The 15293-nt window shown below is 43.0% G+C and overlaps 2 protein-coding genes across 3 annotated transcripts; one reads left to right on the top strand and one right to left on the bottom strand.

Annotated features, from left to right (window-relative positions):
- Positions 1-2605: 2605 nt before the first annotated feature.
- On the bottom strand, positions 2606-8005 carry LOC307075145 (EGF-like repeat and discoidin I-like domain-containing protein 3; the record flags this gene model as incomplete). Its single annotated transcript, XM_079735649.1, has 10 exons — positions 2606-2755; positions 3222-3377; positions 3574-3758; positions 4152-4296; positions 4390-4545; positions 4955-5136; positions 5652-5765; positions 6416-6541; positions 7591-7665; positions 7915-8005. The coding sequence occupies 10 exons, from the start codon at positions 8003-8005 to the stop codon at positions 2606-2608; spliced, it is 1380 nt and encodes a 459-aa protein (XP_079591775.1).
- Positions 8006-8773: 768 nt separating this feature from the next.
- cetn3 (centrin 3) lies at positions 8774-12233 on the top strand (the record flags this gene model as incomplete). Of its 2 annotated transcripts, XM_079734155.1 has the most annotated exons (5): positions 8774-8840; positions 9189-9324; positions 9677-9791; positions 9986-10177; positions 11633-12233. In XM_079734155.1, 5 exons carry the CDS (start codon positions 8824-8826, stop codon positions 11674-11676), a joined length of 504 nt encoding a protein of 167 aa, XP_079590281.1. In that variant the 3' UTR covers positions 11677-12233. The 2 variants fall into 2 exon arrangements, with proteins under 2 accessions (XP_079590281.1, XP_079590280.1); XM_079734154.1 differs by lacking the exon at positions 8774-8840 and having other exon boundaries at positions 9169-9324.
- Positions 12234-15293: the final 3060 nt, after the last annotated feature.

The following is a 15293-nucleotide window of genomic DNA, read 5'->3' as shown; positions in this document are numbered from 1 at the left end:
TTTGGAGAGTTCCTTGGTCTTCATGGCAGTGTTTGGTTAGTGGTGCCTCTTGTTTAGGTGTTGCAGCCTCTGGGGCCTTTCACAAAATGTGTGTATATGTACTGACAGATCATGTGACACTTAGATTGCACACAGGAGGACATCATTTCACTAATTATGTGACTTCTGAAGGTAATTGGTTGCACCAGAGCTTTTTATGGGCGTCATAACAAAGGGGGTGAATACATATGCACATGCCAAATTTCAGTTTTTTATTTCTAAAAAATAGTTTTATGTATATATTTTTCTCATTTCACTTCACCAATTTAGACTATTGTCTTCTGATCCATCACATAAAATTCAGATTAAAAAAATATTGAACTAAAGGCTGTCATGTAACAAAAAAGGTAAAAAACCAAGGTTGACATTCTGCTAATACTCTTGATTTAAATGTCGATAAGGGTTAAATAAAAGGGCTATAACAGAAATTATCGAAATAATATGTATATCATTTATCCATTGCACCCTGGAAAATGTCTATGCTGGTGCGTTAGTTGAGGACGCTGGAACTTTTTAGACTGTAAAAAGCAGTGTGTAAGAAATGAATGAACAAATTAATTTTCAACTAAGCACATGTTTGTTAACATCACACACTCACTTTTTCTGTCTGTGCACTGTGAATCACTTCTTTAGCCCACTTTCTGCCGGTATTTTTAGCCTTGTTTCCCTAGAAAATTATGACCCATGCAGCTTGGAGGTTTGGGTTTTGAGTATTTATGCATCTTTCATGTTTTGAAATACAACCGTAGAGGAGGGTTAGACTAGCCACTAAGGTGTTGGACTGCTAGCTTGTTGAAACCTCAATGTCTACCTTTAGCAAGCATCATTCTTTACAATGCCTATAGCCCCTGCTCATGAATTAATTAATAATCCAAAAACAACACTGGAGTAAAGCTTAGATTAATTGACCGAATTGTCAAATAGCCTATCTCCAACTTGTGAATTCCATGAATTGAAGTGAATTCACTTGAGAGATTGACTTCTGTGGTACCTTGCAGGGATCGATTTAGTCCCAGGGGGAAAGCGTAATTTTTTTCAGTCAAAGGCGATGGAAACTAGTGAGCGCTTAGCATCAAGTCAATGTGTGTCATACTATCTGTCCAAGACTGGGGTCTCGATGGTTTTCCACCGAGAGGGAAATGACACCATGATATCGACCACTCAGTGAGGACTTTAGAAGGAGTTGATAGCGGGGAAGGATGGTCTGGCCTCGTCTCTGCCCCAGTATTAAGAATGGTCTGTGCCCCAGCCAGGGGCGCTGCCTGGCGGGGAAAAGTGGTACTGATTCTAAGGGCCCAGCCCAACGCAGCACGGCCCACGGCCCGCGGATGGCAATTAATAATATAATATATTATTGCCTTTTTTTTTTTTTTTTGAAATGTCTTGAAATGTTTTTTGTTTTGAAAAAACAGTCGATAGATGTTGGGGGGGGGGGGGGGTGGGGAGGCCCAAAATTAGAATCTTTCATAGGGCCCAAAATTCCTGGCAGCGCCCCTGGCCCCAGCATCAAGACCTGGTCTCTGTACCGGCATTAAGATCTGGTTTGATCCCCAGTATCAAGCCCTCGTCTCTGCCCTAGTATCAAGACCCGGTGTCTGCCCCAGTATTAATACCTGGTGTCTGCCCAAGCATCAAGACCTGGTTTTAGCCCCGGCATCTATTCCTGGTCTCTGCCCCAGAACACCAAGATTCTGGGTCATCTGGACTTAGAAACATGATGGACACATGTTCTATATGTCACTAAGGCCATTAGAGATGTTTATCTCAGGCTAAAGGCATTGGAAATGTTTGCCGGGGGTAGGAAGTCATTCTGAGACTGACTGAGAGTAGAGTATGATAAGAGTATGTTGTCGTTCTTGTTGTTCAGACCAATAATTACAAGACCAGTCAAGTGAATTGGAAACTGTTTGTGAGCGATAAAATGCACTTTTAGAATTGCCCAGCAGGCGGCAGTAACATGCCAATAAAAACCTTCCCATTAACGAAATCATCTCCACTGTCAACTGCTTTGGATTTACTATATTAGATGTTTGCTTAAAGAATGAAACACTATAACACATATTATTTCTGACTGTATTTCACATTCAGACATGGTTCAACGAAATCAACGACATCTGTTTTAAATGTATTTTACAGGCTTGTATCAAATGCACCATGTATTACAATCAAATCTATTCATTGGCAGAGTACATTATATCAAATGTAATGGTCCACAGAACAATACTGAGAAACACCATTTTCAGGAAGTGGTATAACCGGCAATCTATACATTTGTGCTAACAATTTACAAATGTGAACCACAGCGTTGCGAACCAGAATTGTTCACATATCACAGTAAATGCAGTGCTGTTCAAAGGTGACTGTGAAGTGCTGTGGCCAGTAGCCCTACTATTACAAGATCAAGTATACGTTTTGAATAAGCATGTTCCATAACACGTTTGGTAATGCAAAAAAATAACAATAAAATGGCACACAAATAATTCACAGTCAATAAATGCGAGTAAACTCCATAAAACAAACCACTGCTCGAAAATCTTTGTTAATACTAAAAACAAACGAGATGGATTCATTCGTCGCCCCGACAAACGAGCAGCTCCATCCTGACGGTGATTCGCCCGTGCCACGACCAGGGGACGAGCCGGATGAAGCGGGCGTGTATGGGGGGCTTGATGGCGTTCTTCTTGGCTCTCTTGTTGTCAGAGTTGCCCTGGAAAACCTAGCGCCGACACAAAAATAAGACCACCAAAACACTAGCAAACAAATCAACCCCCTTTGAGTTGGGGCAAACAAATATATTAGTTTAGCGACATGTTTTTTAAATGAGCTGTAAATGCTCAGGCAATGACACAAGATGTTAAAAAACAACGATAATGCAGTTGAACATAAGGAAAGTAATTGAAACACGTGCGATGGCCTGGCTGCGGTAAACAAGGGCGACATCGAGAGGACAAAACCCCGAACTCCACGTACACGAGCAGTTCAAAATTGGTAAAAAAAGAAGGACTTTGGATTACTTATTTCGAACCAGATATATATCCGTTTACTATATTCATAGCAGACATTTTCATCCATAGTGAATAACAGTGCATTCAGAAACATGTCATCAAGCAGCAGGTACCTTTCTGACTGTGAGTCAAACACCCTAACTGCTAAACCTTCCACCATCTGGTGTTCTCTCCTACCTTGTCGTTGTGTCGCGCCTCGTCCTGGAAGGTCGTCCAGTCTCTGCCGTCCTGACTGTAGCTCAGCTTGTAGGAGCTGACAAACTGTTCCCGACCAAAGTCCTTGGCTCCCTGGGTGATCACCCCCGAGATGTTGGTGGGGGTGAGCAGGTCCACCTCAATACAGAATAAGGGTGTGTGTGTGTTAGTGTGTGTGTGTGTGTGGGGGGGGGGGGGGGGGGGGTAACTATTTACTAATTTAGCTTTTATCAAATACGATACGAAACGAAGTACGGCTGGGAATAATTACTACAACTATGAAAGTACACCAAAAACGATGAATAACTCCAACGACGTTCCCCCTCCTCCTCACCTGTAGCCACTGGGCCTGGTTGTTGCGGGCGGCCGCCCAGGCGTTCACCTTGCCCCTGCGGCCCAGCCGGGCGTACTCGGGCCTCCAGGAGAGCAGCTCCATGCCGAGGGTGAGGTGCACGGTGGAGGCCGACAGCTGGGAGTCGTGCACCTCCCCCGAGCGCAGGCCCAGCAGCTGGGAGCAGCCTGACCGGGCGGGCGGCAAAAAGGTCCCTTTAAAATATCTCAGGGGGATTTGGATTGAAAGCGACTTGCGTTATCTTTGATGGTGGGGTATTTTGGTTGATTAGCACAGCTTAGATCATCCCGAGCAGTTTACAGATGTTTTATAGCGATACTTTCTTTTTTCTACATCTTGCTTAAGGATGTTTACAAGTGGACTGCGTACATTGGGGTCATAACACCCCTAACGACCAGAGTCTACTGGCAAGGGGTGTTTGCCCCCCTAAATAACTAAACGCCATGTGTTGGATTCTACACAATGGTAATTTACACACTACATTAATTAACTCTCTATTTTTTATGTTATCAACATTTTACATTATAACATGACCATTGCATCATGATGATGTCACCGACCTGTGAGGTCGCAGCCCAGCAGCTCCATCCGCAGGGTGCAGTGACCCCAGCAGAGCTGGGGGTAAAGGCGGACGTACTCGGCTTCGATTGGTGGAGAGAAGGCGTTGGCCATGGACGACCTGCTGTCTGTGTTGCCATGGAAAAGCTGAAAGAACAAAAGAGAGATCCTTAGAAAGGTCAAATAACTCCATATATATATAATATAAATATATATATATATATATATAAAGAGATTCACCATATCTTCCTTGCTTCCTTTGGCTTTGATCATCCTCCATGTTTTTCCATCGTCGCCGTAAGCAACCCGATACGTTTTAACGAACTCTGACCTGCCCAGCCGCCGAGCACCCTGGGTAATCACCCCTGTTATTCGCATCCGCTGCTGCAGGTTCACCTGTGATAAAATACATGGAATATAACCGTTAGTATCACACTGTACACACACACACACACACACACACACACACACACACACACACACACACACACACACACACACACACGCACACAAACACTCACACGCACTCACGTACATACACACACATATACATACAATGATAAATACATATATACATACAAACATACATGCATAGATATATCCATGTAATGACACAGACATCCACTCTCACACACACACACACCACACACACACACACACACACACACACACTCACTCACTCACTCACTCACTCACACAAACACAAACCCCAAGCACACACACTCTCTCCCTCACACACACTCAGTACAATGTTTCCAACATGTCCATGCAGCTTTACAAGCAGCACTAATGGGTGGGTGTGTACTTGTATCCAGGGCCAGAGGTCGCTCTCGGCAGGGCTCCAGGCGTTGACCAGCCCTGGGAGGTGGAGCCGCGCCCGCTGGGGCAGCCAGCGGTGCAGACCCCACACCGTGCGGTCCGACGAGGAGGAGGACAGCTGGTCGTCAGACACCGTCCCCCCCTCCATGCCGATCGGCCCCGAGCACCCTGTGGGTGACAGCGTCACCGGTTAAACACACAGGATACATCAGCACCCTGTGGGTGACAGCGTCACCGGTTAAACACACAGGATACATCAGCACCCTGTGGGTGACAGCGTCACCGGTTAAACACACAGGATACATCAGCACCCTGTGGGAGATAGTAGAATGTGAGTGTGTGTGTGTGTGTGTGTGTGTGTGTGTGTGTGTGTGTGTGTGTGTGTGTGTGCGTGTGTGTGCGTGCGTGCCTGAGTGCGTGCGTATGTGTGTATGTGTGACTGCATGTTGGATATACCACATATCGCTCTGGTTTGACTAAGTAATACGTTTTTTTTTTTATAACAACACACACACATACACACATAAACATGGCAGCATCAACACGTCACATGGCATGAAACTCAAAACTAATTATATTTATTAATTACGATTGATTATGGCAGTTGGAAAACATGTTTATGGTAACTATGTTACTTATAAACGACATTTCCCGTCTATTTGTATCAGAGATATTGTACTCACTGTGCTGGCAGTCGGGACCATAGTATTCAGCTGGACACACACACGTGTACTGGGCTGCCTCGTCCTGACACACTCCCCCGTTCTGGCAGGGCTCGCTGTCACACTCATTCACATCTGCACAGGCGAGAGTTAGAGTCGAGTGAGTTCGATGAGGATTTGGTCCTTAGAAATGTTATGGTCAGTAGTATACCCACTGATTCAGAGAACATCAACTCTATTTTTATCACTAAGAATATTTTTGAAAAATGTTTTTTCTATGAGGCGGTAAACAACTTGTTATGAGAATGATTAACAAGGTTTGTTGTTTGCCTGCAGCACATTCGTTTGTTTATATGAATTAGCATATAGAGCAGGTGGTTCAGCGGTTAGGGTGTTTGAGTGTCAGTCAAAATGTTCAGAAATTGAAGTAGAAAACCAAATGTCAGCAGTCTATCTGTAGGCATCCTTGAAAAAGATGCCCCTACCTGCTCCTCAATATAAGGAACCTTGGATAAATGTGTTTGCTGACGGACTGAATAGTATGAAGTCTTGTCTGTTTAAATCGGCACTATGTCACTTTTCTACTGAAGCTGTTTCTCTCCATTACAAAACATCGGAAATCAAACGTTTCTCAAGAAACTGATGTGCCTATCCACCAACTAAGAATTGTATTCTGATCCACTTTTGCACCCCAAATGTGGGAAAATCGGAAAATCTCAGATAACAATAAATGAAAACTGTCTGCCCATGTAGTTCTCCTGAGTTGCTATGATGATGACACTAACTGTGTTGGCAGTGGATTCCGGTGAAGCCTGGCAGACAGAGGCACACATAGCCCAGGACAATCTCCCCACGGTCGCTCGTGGTTTCACAGGCACCGCCATTGTGGCACGGATTGGGCTGACAGCGCCCTGACAAAAACAATGGGCATCCAACGACACTTAAACATCACATGTAATACACCGGCAGCATCCATTTATTCATTGTACCATCCTGGCAATCCATCATATACTCGTGATTATAAGTGCAATGATGATTACAAAATATTTTGCAACACTTACCTTCGGTTTGGTACGATAAATCTGTGAATATCAAGATCCAGATTAGATAATTAATCCCAAGCTTCACAGAATGTGTGTGTGTGTTTGTGTGTGCATGTTTGTGTGTGTGTGTGCGTGTGTTTGGTGTGTGTGTGTGTGTGCGTGTGAGTGAGCGTGTGTGTGTGTGTGTGTGTGTGTGTGTGTGTGTGTGTGTGTATGTGTGTGTGTGTGTGTGTGTGTGTGTGTGTGTGTGTGTGTGTGTGTGTGTGTGTGTGTGTGTGTGTGTGTGTGTGTGTGTGTGTGCGCAGTGTTAAACAATTTGTTTCGGGTTAATCTTTCATCCTACAGAGGATAAGTATGTTGCCTTGGTGGTATTTGAGGGAAATAGCGCACATCTCATTAAATATACAGCCCACAAGACAAAGAGTGTCGTCTGCCTGGGTGGTCAGTCCAGAGATTAAAAAGTGGGTCATTCTGAGGAGGAAAGCTCAACATGACATACTTAAGAACAAAGACGCAGTGCTCACTCAATGATCATTAGACAAGCATAACACAGACATTAAGGGCTACAGTGGATATAAATATACTGTACTGGTAAAAGTAAAAGAGCCTGTTTGAGTTGTAAATTGATATGGTAGTCTGGTATTACAATAATTATTATTGGATAATTGCTTTCAGGTTGAGCCCAGAAAGTTTAGTTTTACTTCTACCTCAACTAAAGAGTTTTTTTCCAGGCCTATGTGTTGTTTTCATGGCAAGGTTTGTCAATTTGTTTCAGAAGTACGCCTAATGCATGCTCATTTCATCCAGACGACAGGGGCAATGTTGTTCTAATGAAAATATAGGAAAAATCTTACAGATTTGTTTTTTTAATACGTCCTAAAATCACAACATTTTACGATGACGTTATCCAACAGCACCTGTGATAGCATCCTGTGGCTGCAGAGTGTAGCAATCTCCTTCACCTTCACACACCGGGGGGCCACACGAGGCTTCTGGGAAGCGGAGAAAGAGAGAGAAGTGGGTGAAAGCATAAGCATTGCATAGTGTTTAAAATAATAATGTATATCGAACTAATTAATGCACACTCATTTCCTAAGCCGTTAAATCCCGCAATAACAATTGAAAAAAAACAACCAATTGTATATGAATACTTAACTCGCGGATGCTACTCGTTAACTAAAAAACCTTTTACCTTCTTTAAACGGCCAAAGCATAGCCTTTAGAAAAGATGACGCACTCACCATTTACCTCCTGGTCAGGGACGGTCGCATCAATACAGACAAGTGGCAGAAAAGCCCAAAGCATAAGCGCGAAGTTGAATCTGGTCCTCATGTTAAAACATAAACAAACAGCACGCAATGTTTTGGGGGCTTTATTCCTTCCCTCCCGTCCACTGCGACGGCGGTGCTGCTGGTGGGGATGGCGGAGATGCTGATGATAATAGTGGTGTCAGGACTGCCTGCAAGAACCTAGAATTAACTCGGTGCGCAGTTCGTTTTCTGTTCACTGCGGTCTCACGTCTTTACATGAATAAATAAATACCATCACTTTCTAAAACCGATACATAAACCAATGCATCCGACAAATGACGATACCTAGGCTATTTATAGGAATGATTTAAATATAAAAAAACATGGGTATTTCATTGGCAGATCATTTTATGGTATTTAATATAATTTATCAAGATCCAAGGTAGTGGGGTTTGGGAAACACTGGATACTTGTAACGACCTACAAAACCTGTAATCCATAATTTACGGAATTAGATGAAGTTGAAATATTGACTATTTAAATAAGCCCTTAGCCTTTGCTAAGTGTCATATTTCTAGAATTAGGCTGATTTACTCTTAATCATATGTATTTATCTAAAGTGGCAGATTTTTTCATTCAATACATGTTATTTAGCAACAGATTTAAAAATAATTGAAGGTTGGAGATTGAGTTTGGCTGCAACTCTCCACTCTCATCCCTCGTCCAACTGGTCCTCTGTGGATGAAGGCAAAGAGTGGCTGTCTTTCCGACCAATCATCGACTCCTTTACTGCAGCATAGAAACAAGTGAACCAATAGCGGGGCGTCGTGTGAGCGCGGCTAAACGGCTGTGTTGTGTGTACCTGTTTCAATCGCGAATAGGTCGTACGAATCTTTCAGCATGAGTCTCGCTTTAAGGTAACGTTTTGGTTTAATAAAGTTGCTGCTCATGAGGTTTTTAATTTGAATGAAGTATTAAAAGTGTCTTCCGGTGACTCGTACATGGTAGTCAAACGCATTCATGTTATGGTTAATTTACTGTCGCCAGTTAACCTGTCGATTATGATTGGATTATATCTGTAAGCATGTAAGACGGTCACTGGGCTATTCGCTGTATTTCAGTTGTAATATCCCGCTGAGATATGGTTGTTAACTGTCATCTGTTCAAAACACACCGCAAGGTCGCCGCGTTGTTGTGGGCATCAGGTTGAAACGTATCGATAATTGTTGGATTTGAACCTAATCAATGTATTCTGATCATGGCAGAACTGATTCTACTGCGGACAAAGCCAAGCGCAAGAAGAGGAGAGAGCTCACAGAGGAGCAGAAACATGAAGTTAAAGAAGCCTTTGAGTTATTTGACACTGATAAAGATAAGGAGATTGACTACCATGAACTCAAGGTAAATGTTGTAGATCAGAAAGTGAGACACACAAGTCGCTTCTAATGTACTGTGTACACTTGTTACGGCTGGTGTTTAAGTGAGAAAAAATAGCCTCACTTTGACTCCCTGCTGAAATAGCTGGCTTCAAACCCCAAATGTCCACAGTCTAAATGTAGGCATCATTCTGCAAGCTCATTAAGGAAATGTATGTACATTTCATAATGTACATACATTATGGTACCTTAAAATACATGCAGTAAGGAAATGTATGTCCAAAAATATCCCTGTTAGTTGATCCAAATTTGTTTTAGAGATTCTATTGTTTCTTGCATGATGGCGTTATCTTTCAAGCGGGTTTCCTTCTCGACAGGTTGCGATGCGAGCGTTGGGATTCGAGGTGAGGAAGGTGGACGTTTTGAAGATTCTCAAGGACTACGACCGAGCAGGAACTGGCAAAATATCCTTCGATGACTTCACCGAAGTTGGTCAGTCTCAATGGGGTAGTAATTGTAATGGTGTATGCATTGTGAATAAGGAGAACTAGTTTATTTTCAACATCTTTGTGTTTTGCCATTATGTGTTCCCTCTCCTCTTTATTCCCCTATACTTACAGAACGTCATACATTGGGTGTCTTGGGTGTAATACATTCTGTCCCCGCTCCTTTTTATTCCCTTGCAGTGACAGAGCGCATCCTGGAGCGAGACCCTAAGGAGGAGATCCTGAAGGCCTTCAAGCTGTTTGACGACGACGAGTCGGGGAACATCAGCCTGAGGAACCTGCGGCGGGTGGCCCGCGAGCTGGGGGAGAACGTCACAGACGAAGAGCTGCGCAGCATGATCGACGAGTTCGACACCAACGGCGACGGGGAGAGTAAGTGAGGAACATCGCTTAAGGGCCTGACTGCTGAGTCGTCTCACAAATTAGGCTTCAGATTCATATCTAAAGTCTGATTGGTCTTCTGACTTCAGATTCTTATCTAAAGTCTGAAAGCCAATTGGACTTAAGATATGAATCTAAAGTCTGTGATTGCAGTGATGGGAGATCAGATCAAATCTGGGCGAACAGGAAGTTTCACTTTCTTTCGCGTCATACTTGTTTCGACCAATCTTGTTGCGGGCAGCGGGTGTAAACTCAGCCAGTATTAGTAAACTGTTAAGAGAGTTTGAATCAACACTGTGTAGACTGGCCGCTGTGGAAAAACATTTATTGAAATCCCCTTCTGAAAGAATCATCCGAATAATTAGTGAAATTAGTTTTCCTCCATAACGAAAAAAAGGGAGCAATGTGTAACTCTGCCTCATGCAGTTGTTGGTTTCCGGCCCAGGCTCTGTGCCGTCTCCCCCCAAATGTTCTGCTATAGCACAGTAGGACTACTTGATCAGAGAGTGATCGGACATTCATGTGTGTATTGGCCATTGTTATTGTTATGTGTATTGTAATGTGTGCTGGATAGATCAGTCTACCAGCCTACCCAGTGGATTGTAGCAAATGTTGCTCATCATACATGTCCCACTTCTGATGTCACTAAAACACAGGAAAAGCAAGATTTTTAAACAGCTTTTAATGGCTACTCACGCTTACACCTGGTGGTATAATAGGGGTCCTTTTAAATTAAACTTCACCTTGAGGGGTTTTGACTACCATCCGCAGCCTAACATGAAACCAGCCATGAGTAAGACTTCCTAAACCCTGCCTGCGCCTTAATGACATGCAGCTGAATTTATTCAAGTCGTTCTGGATAAAAGCCTCTGCTAAATTACTTCCCCAGACACTCAGACACAATTTTCAAGTAAATGGATCATCAGAATATCATTATTCACTTATTCAATTACCACACTAATATGATCTTTATCGCTTCTACAGTTTTTTCAATTGCCCTCATTAACTTTGTTCCAGTGAAATGTTAAAGATCGAGTTTATAATGATAATGACCAACAGCTAAAAACCTCGAGTGGAGCTCCAGTGACCTCTAGTGGCGGATCACTTAATGATTTTTAACTGTCATGCACTTTTATGAGACGCAATAATATATAAGTTTCTGAGAGTAAGGGAGAGAAGGAACCAGTGTACGAACAGATCAAATTTGCATTAACGAAATGTTAAATTATACCAAATTATTGTTTAAATAAAGCATAACAAATGTATTTTGATAATCCTAGATTAGTCCTAGTCCTAGATTAAATAGATGTTTGCATAGAGGGCCCTCTCCTGGATTATGAATTATTTACAACTCGCTTTTAACAACAAATTCCTATTTTTCACCAAAAGTTAGTTATTTGGTCACACTTTCATTGCAGTCTTTTTTTTTTCTTCCCCTCTCTCCAGTAAATCAAGACGAGTTCCTGTCCATAATGACTGGTGACTCCTAACAGGAAGGCCGCCTCTCAGAAGAGTTTACCCAGACAATGGGGCGTTTCTTCCTGGATGTATACATCATACAGGCGGGTGAGGAACCCAGACAAAGATGATCTGTCATGATCTGTCGTTAGAGCAGCGTCACGTCATCGCTCGTGTGCGGACTGATGAAAAACCTTCTGTTACAGTTACTACTGGAATTTGGACTCCATGTTATGTATAAATGATCCATGACTTTCGTGGGGACTGAGCACATTGGGACTGAACCAGGCCATGTTTAGCCAGGCTACATCGGCTGTGTTGCTGGTTTCGTGTCGTTTTTACTCTGTTGATTTACATATTTGATTTCAGAATAGTTGTGAGTAAAGTAAAAGTACTCGGCTTGGATTTTTGCCAGTATAATACACAAGTTTTGGTTTACCCAGTTGTCCTTTCTGCGGCTTTGTTGTTTAATCTGAATCTTTAAAGGACAATATGCATTTCTGTGGCTCTGTGTGGTTAAGTGATTTTCCTCACAATACTTTTTTTTTGTTTACAAATGTAATTACTTTATACAAAATAAAATGTGTTAATTTTTTGTTCAAATGCTGTATAGTCCTATGATTGCTGCTTTAAAACCAGGATTTGGCATCTACTTAAACGAAACAGATGGGGCATTTATCTATGATTAGCCGGTGCAGTTGCGTATTTGTTTTTGATTGTTTTAACTCCTGTCTCACACTAACAGTGGTTGCCACCTAAAACACATTCCTAGAACTTCACTTTTATGTCCACAGTAAATCTGTTTGAGTGTGCTGATAAGACCATCTGTCATTTACAACAAAACCATGACGGGCCCACGCATCTTTTGAAGTTTTTTTTCCCTAACCATTGTTTGACTTTTGACTGCTGATGTATGTGTTTTAAAAAACAAACTGCCGTGCGTCGTCAGCTAAGCCCGAAGTGACGATTCAACGAACCACCAAACCTCAAAATCGTCCCCAAAGTGCCCTGTTATTAAATCCCCTCAAACCCAAACAAGGTGATTCAGTCAAAACTGTTTTTTCCCCCTGCTGATTCCAATGAAAACCACAAAGAGGGGTCTTTGCAATCCCTCGGATAATTAAGGAGGGCTTTCGCCGGCTGACACCCGTGGGTGCCTTGGTCACACGACCGGCCAATCGGAAGACGGCAGAGTTGGGCGTCAACATTCCCTTGCTTTCCTTCTTCTTTTTTGCCTTCTTTTAATTGGAGGGCTGACGTCTTTCCCTCTCAAGTGAGACAAATGAACGCAATTGTAACCCATATGGGGTAATACAAGCCTCCCTCTCTCACCAACACCTCCTCCCCATCGTCTTTGTGTCCTATCACACTCTGGAGCTTGGAATCAAAGCGGAGCGCGAGGGAGCAGTCGTGGGCTTGGCGGACAGGACCGGCCCATCTGTCCGTCCGTCCGTCCGTCTATCCGACCAGACTAGATCTCTTCCTTGCTCGCTCTCGCTCTCTCTCTCTTGCACCCCGGGCGCTACATTGCATGCTCAGCTGTTGGTTCATCAGCCCAACAGTGTAACGCATGGTCCACAAATAGACTGCTCCGGTTCCTCCCCAGTTACAACCTCAGCACCCAACCAACCACCACTACTACCTCCACCACCTCTTTCAAGACCACCGCCTCCGCCTCCACCATCACATCCGCCACTGCCGTGAAACGCGCCTTCACACATCCACGTGTATGTACTGTCTTCGTATAGTCAACATGATTTTATCGTCCGGCTTTGTTTTGGCTTGAGATCGCCTGCAAATGTCGAGGAGAAAAGTTAAGAGAAGAGGATCTTAAACTACAATACCAGGGCCTAACCACACCCACCACCTCCAAAATGTGCTTACCGCATAAACAAACATGTATAGACACCTACATGCATAGAGAAATATTTATACACACATACATGTATAGACAGATACATGTACACACATGCATGTATAGAAATACATGTACATGTATAAACACGTATATATATTTATGCAACACGTAGGTCCATTATAGTCGTCTTCGGTCGTTTTCCTCTGGGATAACCTACTGATGAGAATCCTAAGAATAGAAGAGGAATGGGCGGGTGTGTTCTTGGTAAGAGATAGCTTGCGTTAAGTTAGGTCACTAATTGGTGATAATGTGAATCATGTTGCTATTGTTATACAGTACGCCTGCCCGTTTGGCTCCCATAGCATTCCCTGGAAGGAGGGATCCCTCTTCCTTCTCAAGATATCTTCCCACTTGGTTTTGGGGGAGAGTTTCCTTTGCCCTTTGGAGGGCTTAGGGAGAGCGGGGGTGTTTCAGAAGGTGGGCCTGCCATGCCCCCCGAGGCTGTGGCTGTGATTAAGGGCTTTACAAAGAGATGAGGGACTTTAATAGTGGTATGAACGCACATACACTGAAGCTATAAGGCAGTAGGAGTCCGTGGCGTTGCGGCGTTTCGTTTTTTGAGATGACACAAATCACCCCTCTTCGTCGTGTATCCTGTGAATAATTTATGTTTGTCGTGGTCCTCCCCGCTCTGCACTAGAGGAGAAACCCACTCACAGCTTTATAAACAAAAGTTGGTTAACAATAGATCATTGTTCGGTAGTAGCCCCGTCATCTAAAGCCAGCAATTACTCAACCAGCAATTACATCACAACTACAAAGAACACCAAATTGGGGCTGTGGGTTGTTGTTGTTGTTCGAGCCGAGCAATAGCTAAAAGACGGGTGTAAAAAGAAACGAAAACATGCATAAAACATGACTCGAAGACAATGTCAGCGCGAAGCAAACATTGTCTTTGCAAAGAAACGATATATTATACTTTACTATAAATAACATACATAGGAGCTGGGAAATGGTGTGACGGAGAGATCATTGTATGCGTAAGCATCGTGTGTGTGTTGATTGTCTGTGTGTGTGAGCCCTCCATCCCATCTTTAGATCTTCATATCACAAAGAAGAACCCGAGAAGGGAGAAAGAGAAGAACTTGAAGGGTCTCCTTGGAAACGGGTTGAGGTCAGAGGTCAGACCTTGTATCCACCTGTCAGTCATTAGCTGTGCTATGCTTACCATGTGACAACACTTACCCTTTGACCCTTCGTGACACGAAGGGACGTCCAGGGCCACTTGAGGTGGGCCATTAGTGTGTGAGCTGTGATTATACTCACAAAGTCACACTGAGCCTTTAGGCTTCACAAAGAAAGGAGGATATTATGTCCTTTTCCAGGTAGGTTTTGATAAAGCTGTCATGATTTTGTGTCAACTCTTGTTTCTGTTGGCTGTAAAAAAAAAAAAAAAAATTAAAAAAACAATAGACCTGAATTTAATTTTTATACAAATTAAACCAGTACGGAAATAACATTTGGGGGTCTAGATTGTGGATGACAATATAGTTTAAAATACCTTAGCAAAGGAGTATTTTCTATCTGCTCAAGTTCGCTAACCCTAACCCTTGTATCTGGTGTGACAAAACCTTCCACCCATCATGGAATCCACTTTATAACCTCTTAAATTGTCGTAAATGAATGCATGATTATTCCTAGTATCAATATAAATCTAAGCTTTAGAACAATACAGTCAAGTAAAAGTAGTCTACCTTAACTACAAAAAGCATCAACTAAAGAGGTACAGAT

Source organism: Pollachius pollachius, assembly GCF_949987615.1.
Source record: "Pollachius pollachius genome assembly, chromosome: 4".
In the NCBI taxonomy this organism is placed as follows: domain Eukaryota; kingdom Metazoa; phylum Chordata; class Actinopteri; order Gadiformes; family Gadidae; genus Pollachius; species Pollachius pollachius.
Note: the sequence above shows the minus strand (reverse complement) of the source record. Positions and strands in the feature narration are given on the sequence as shown.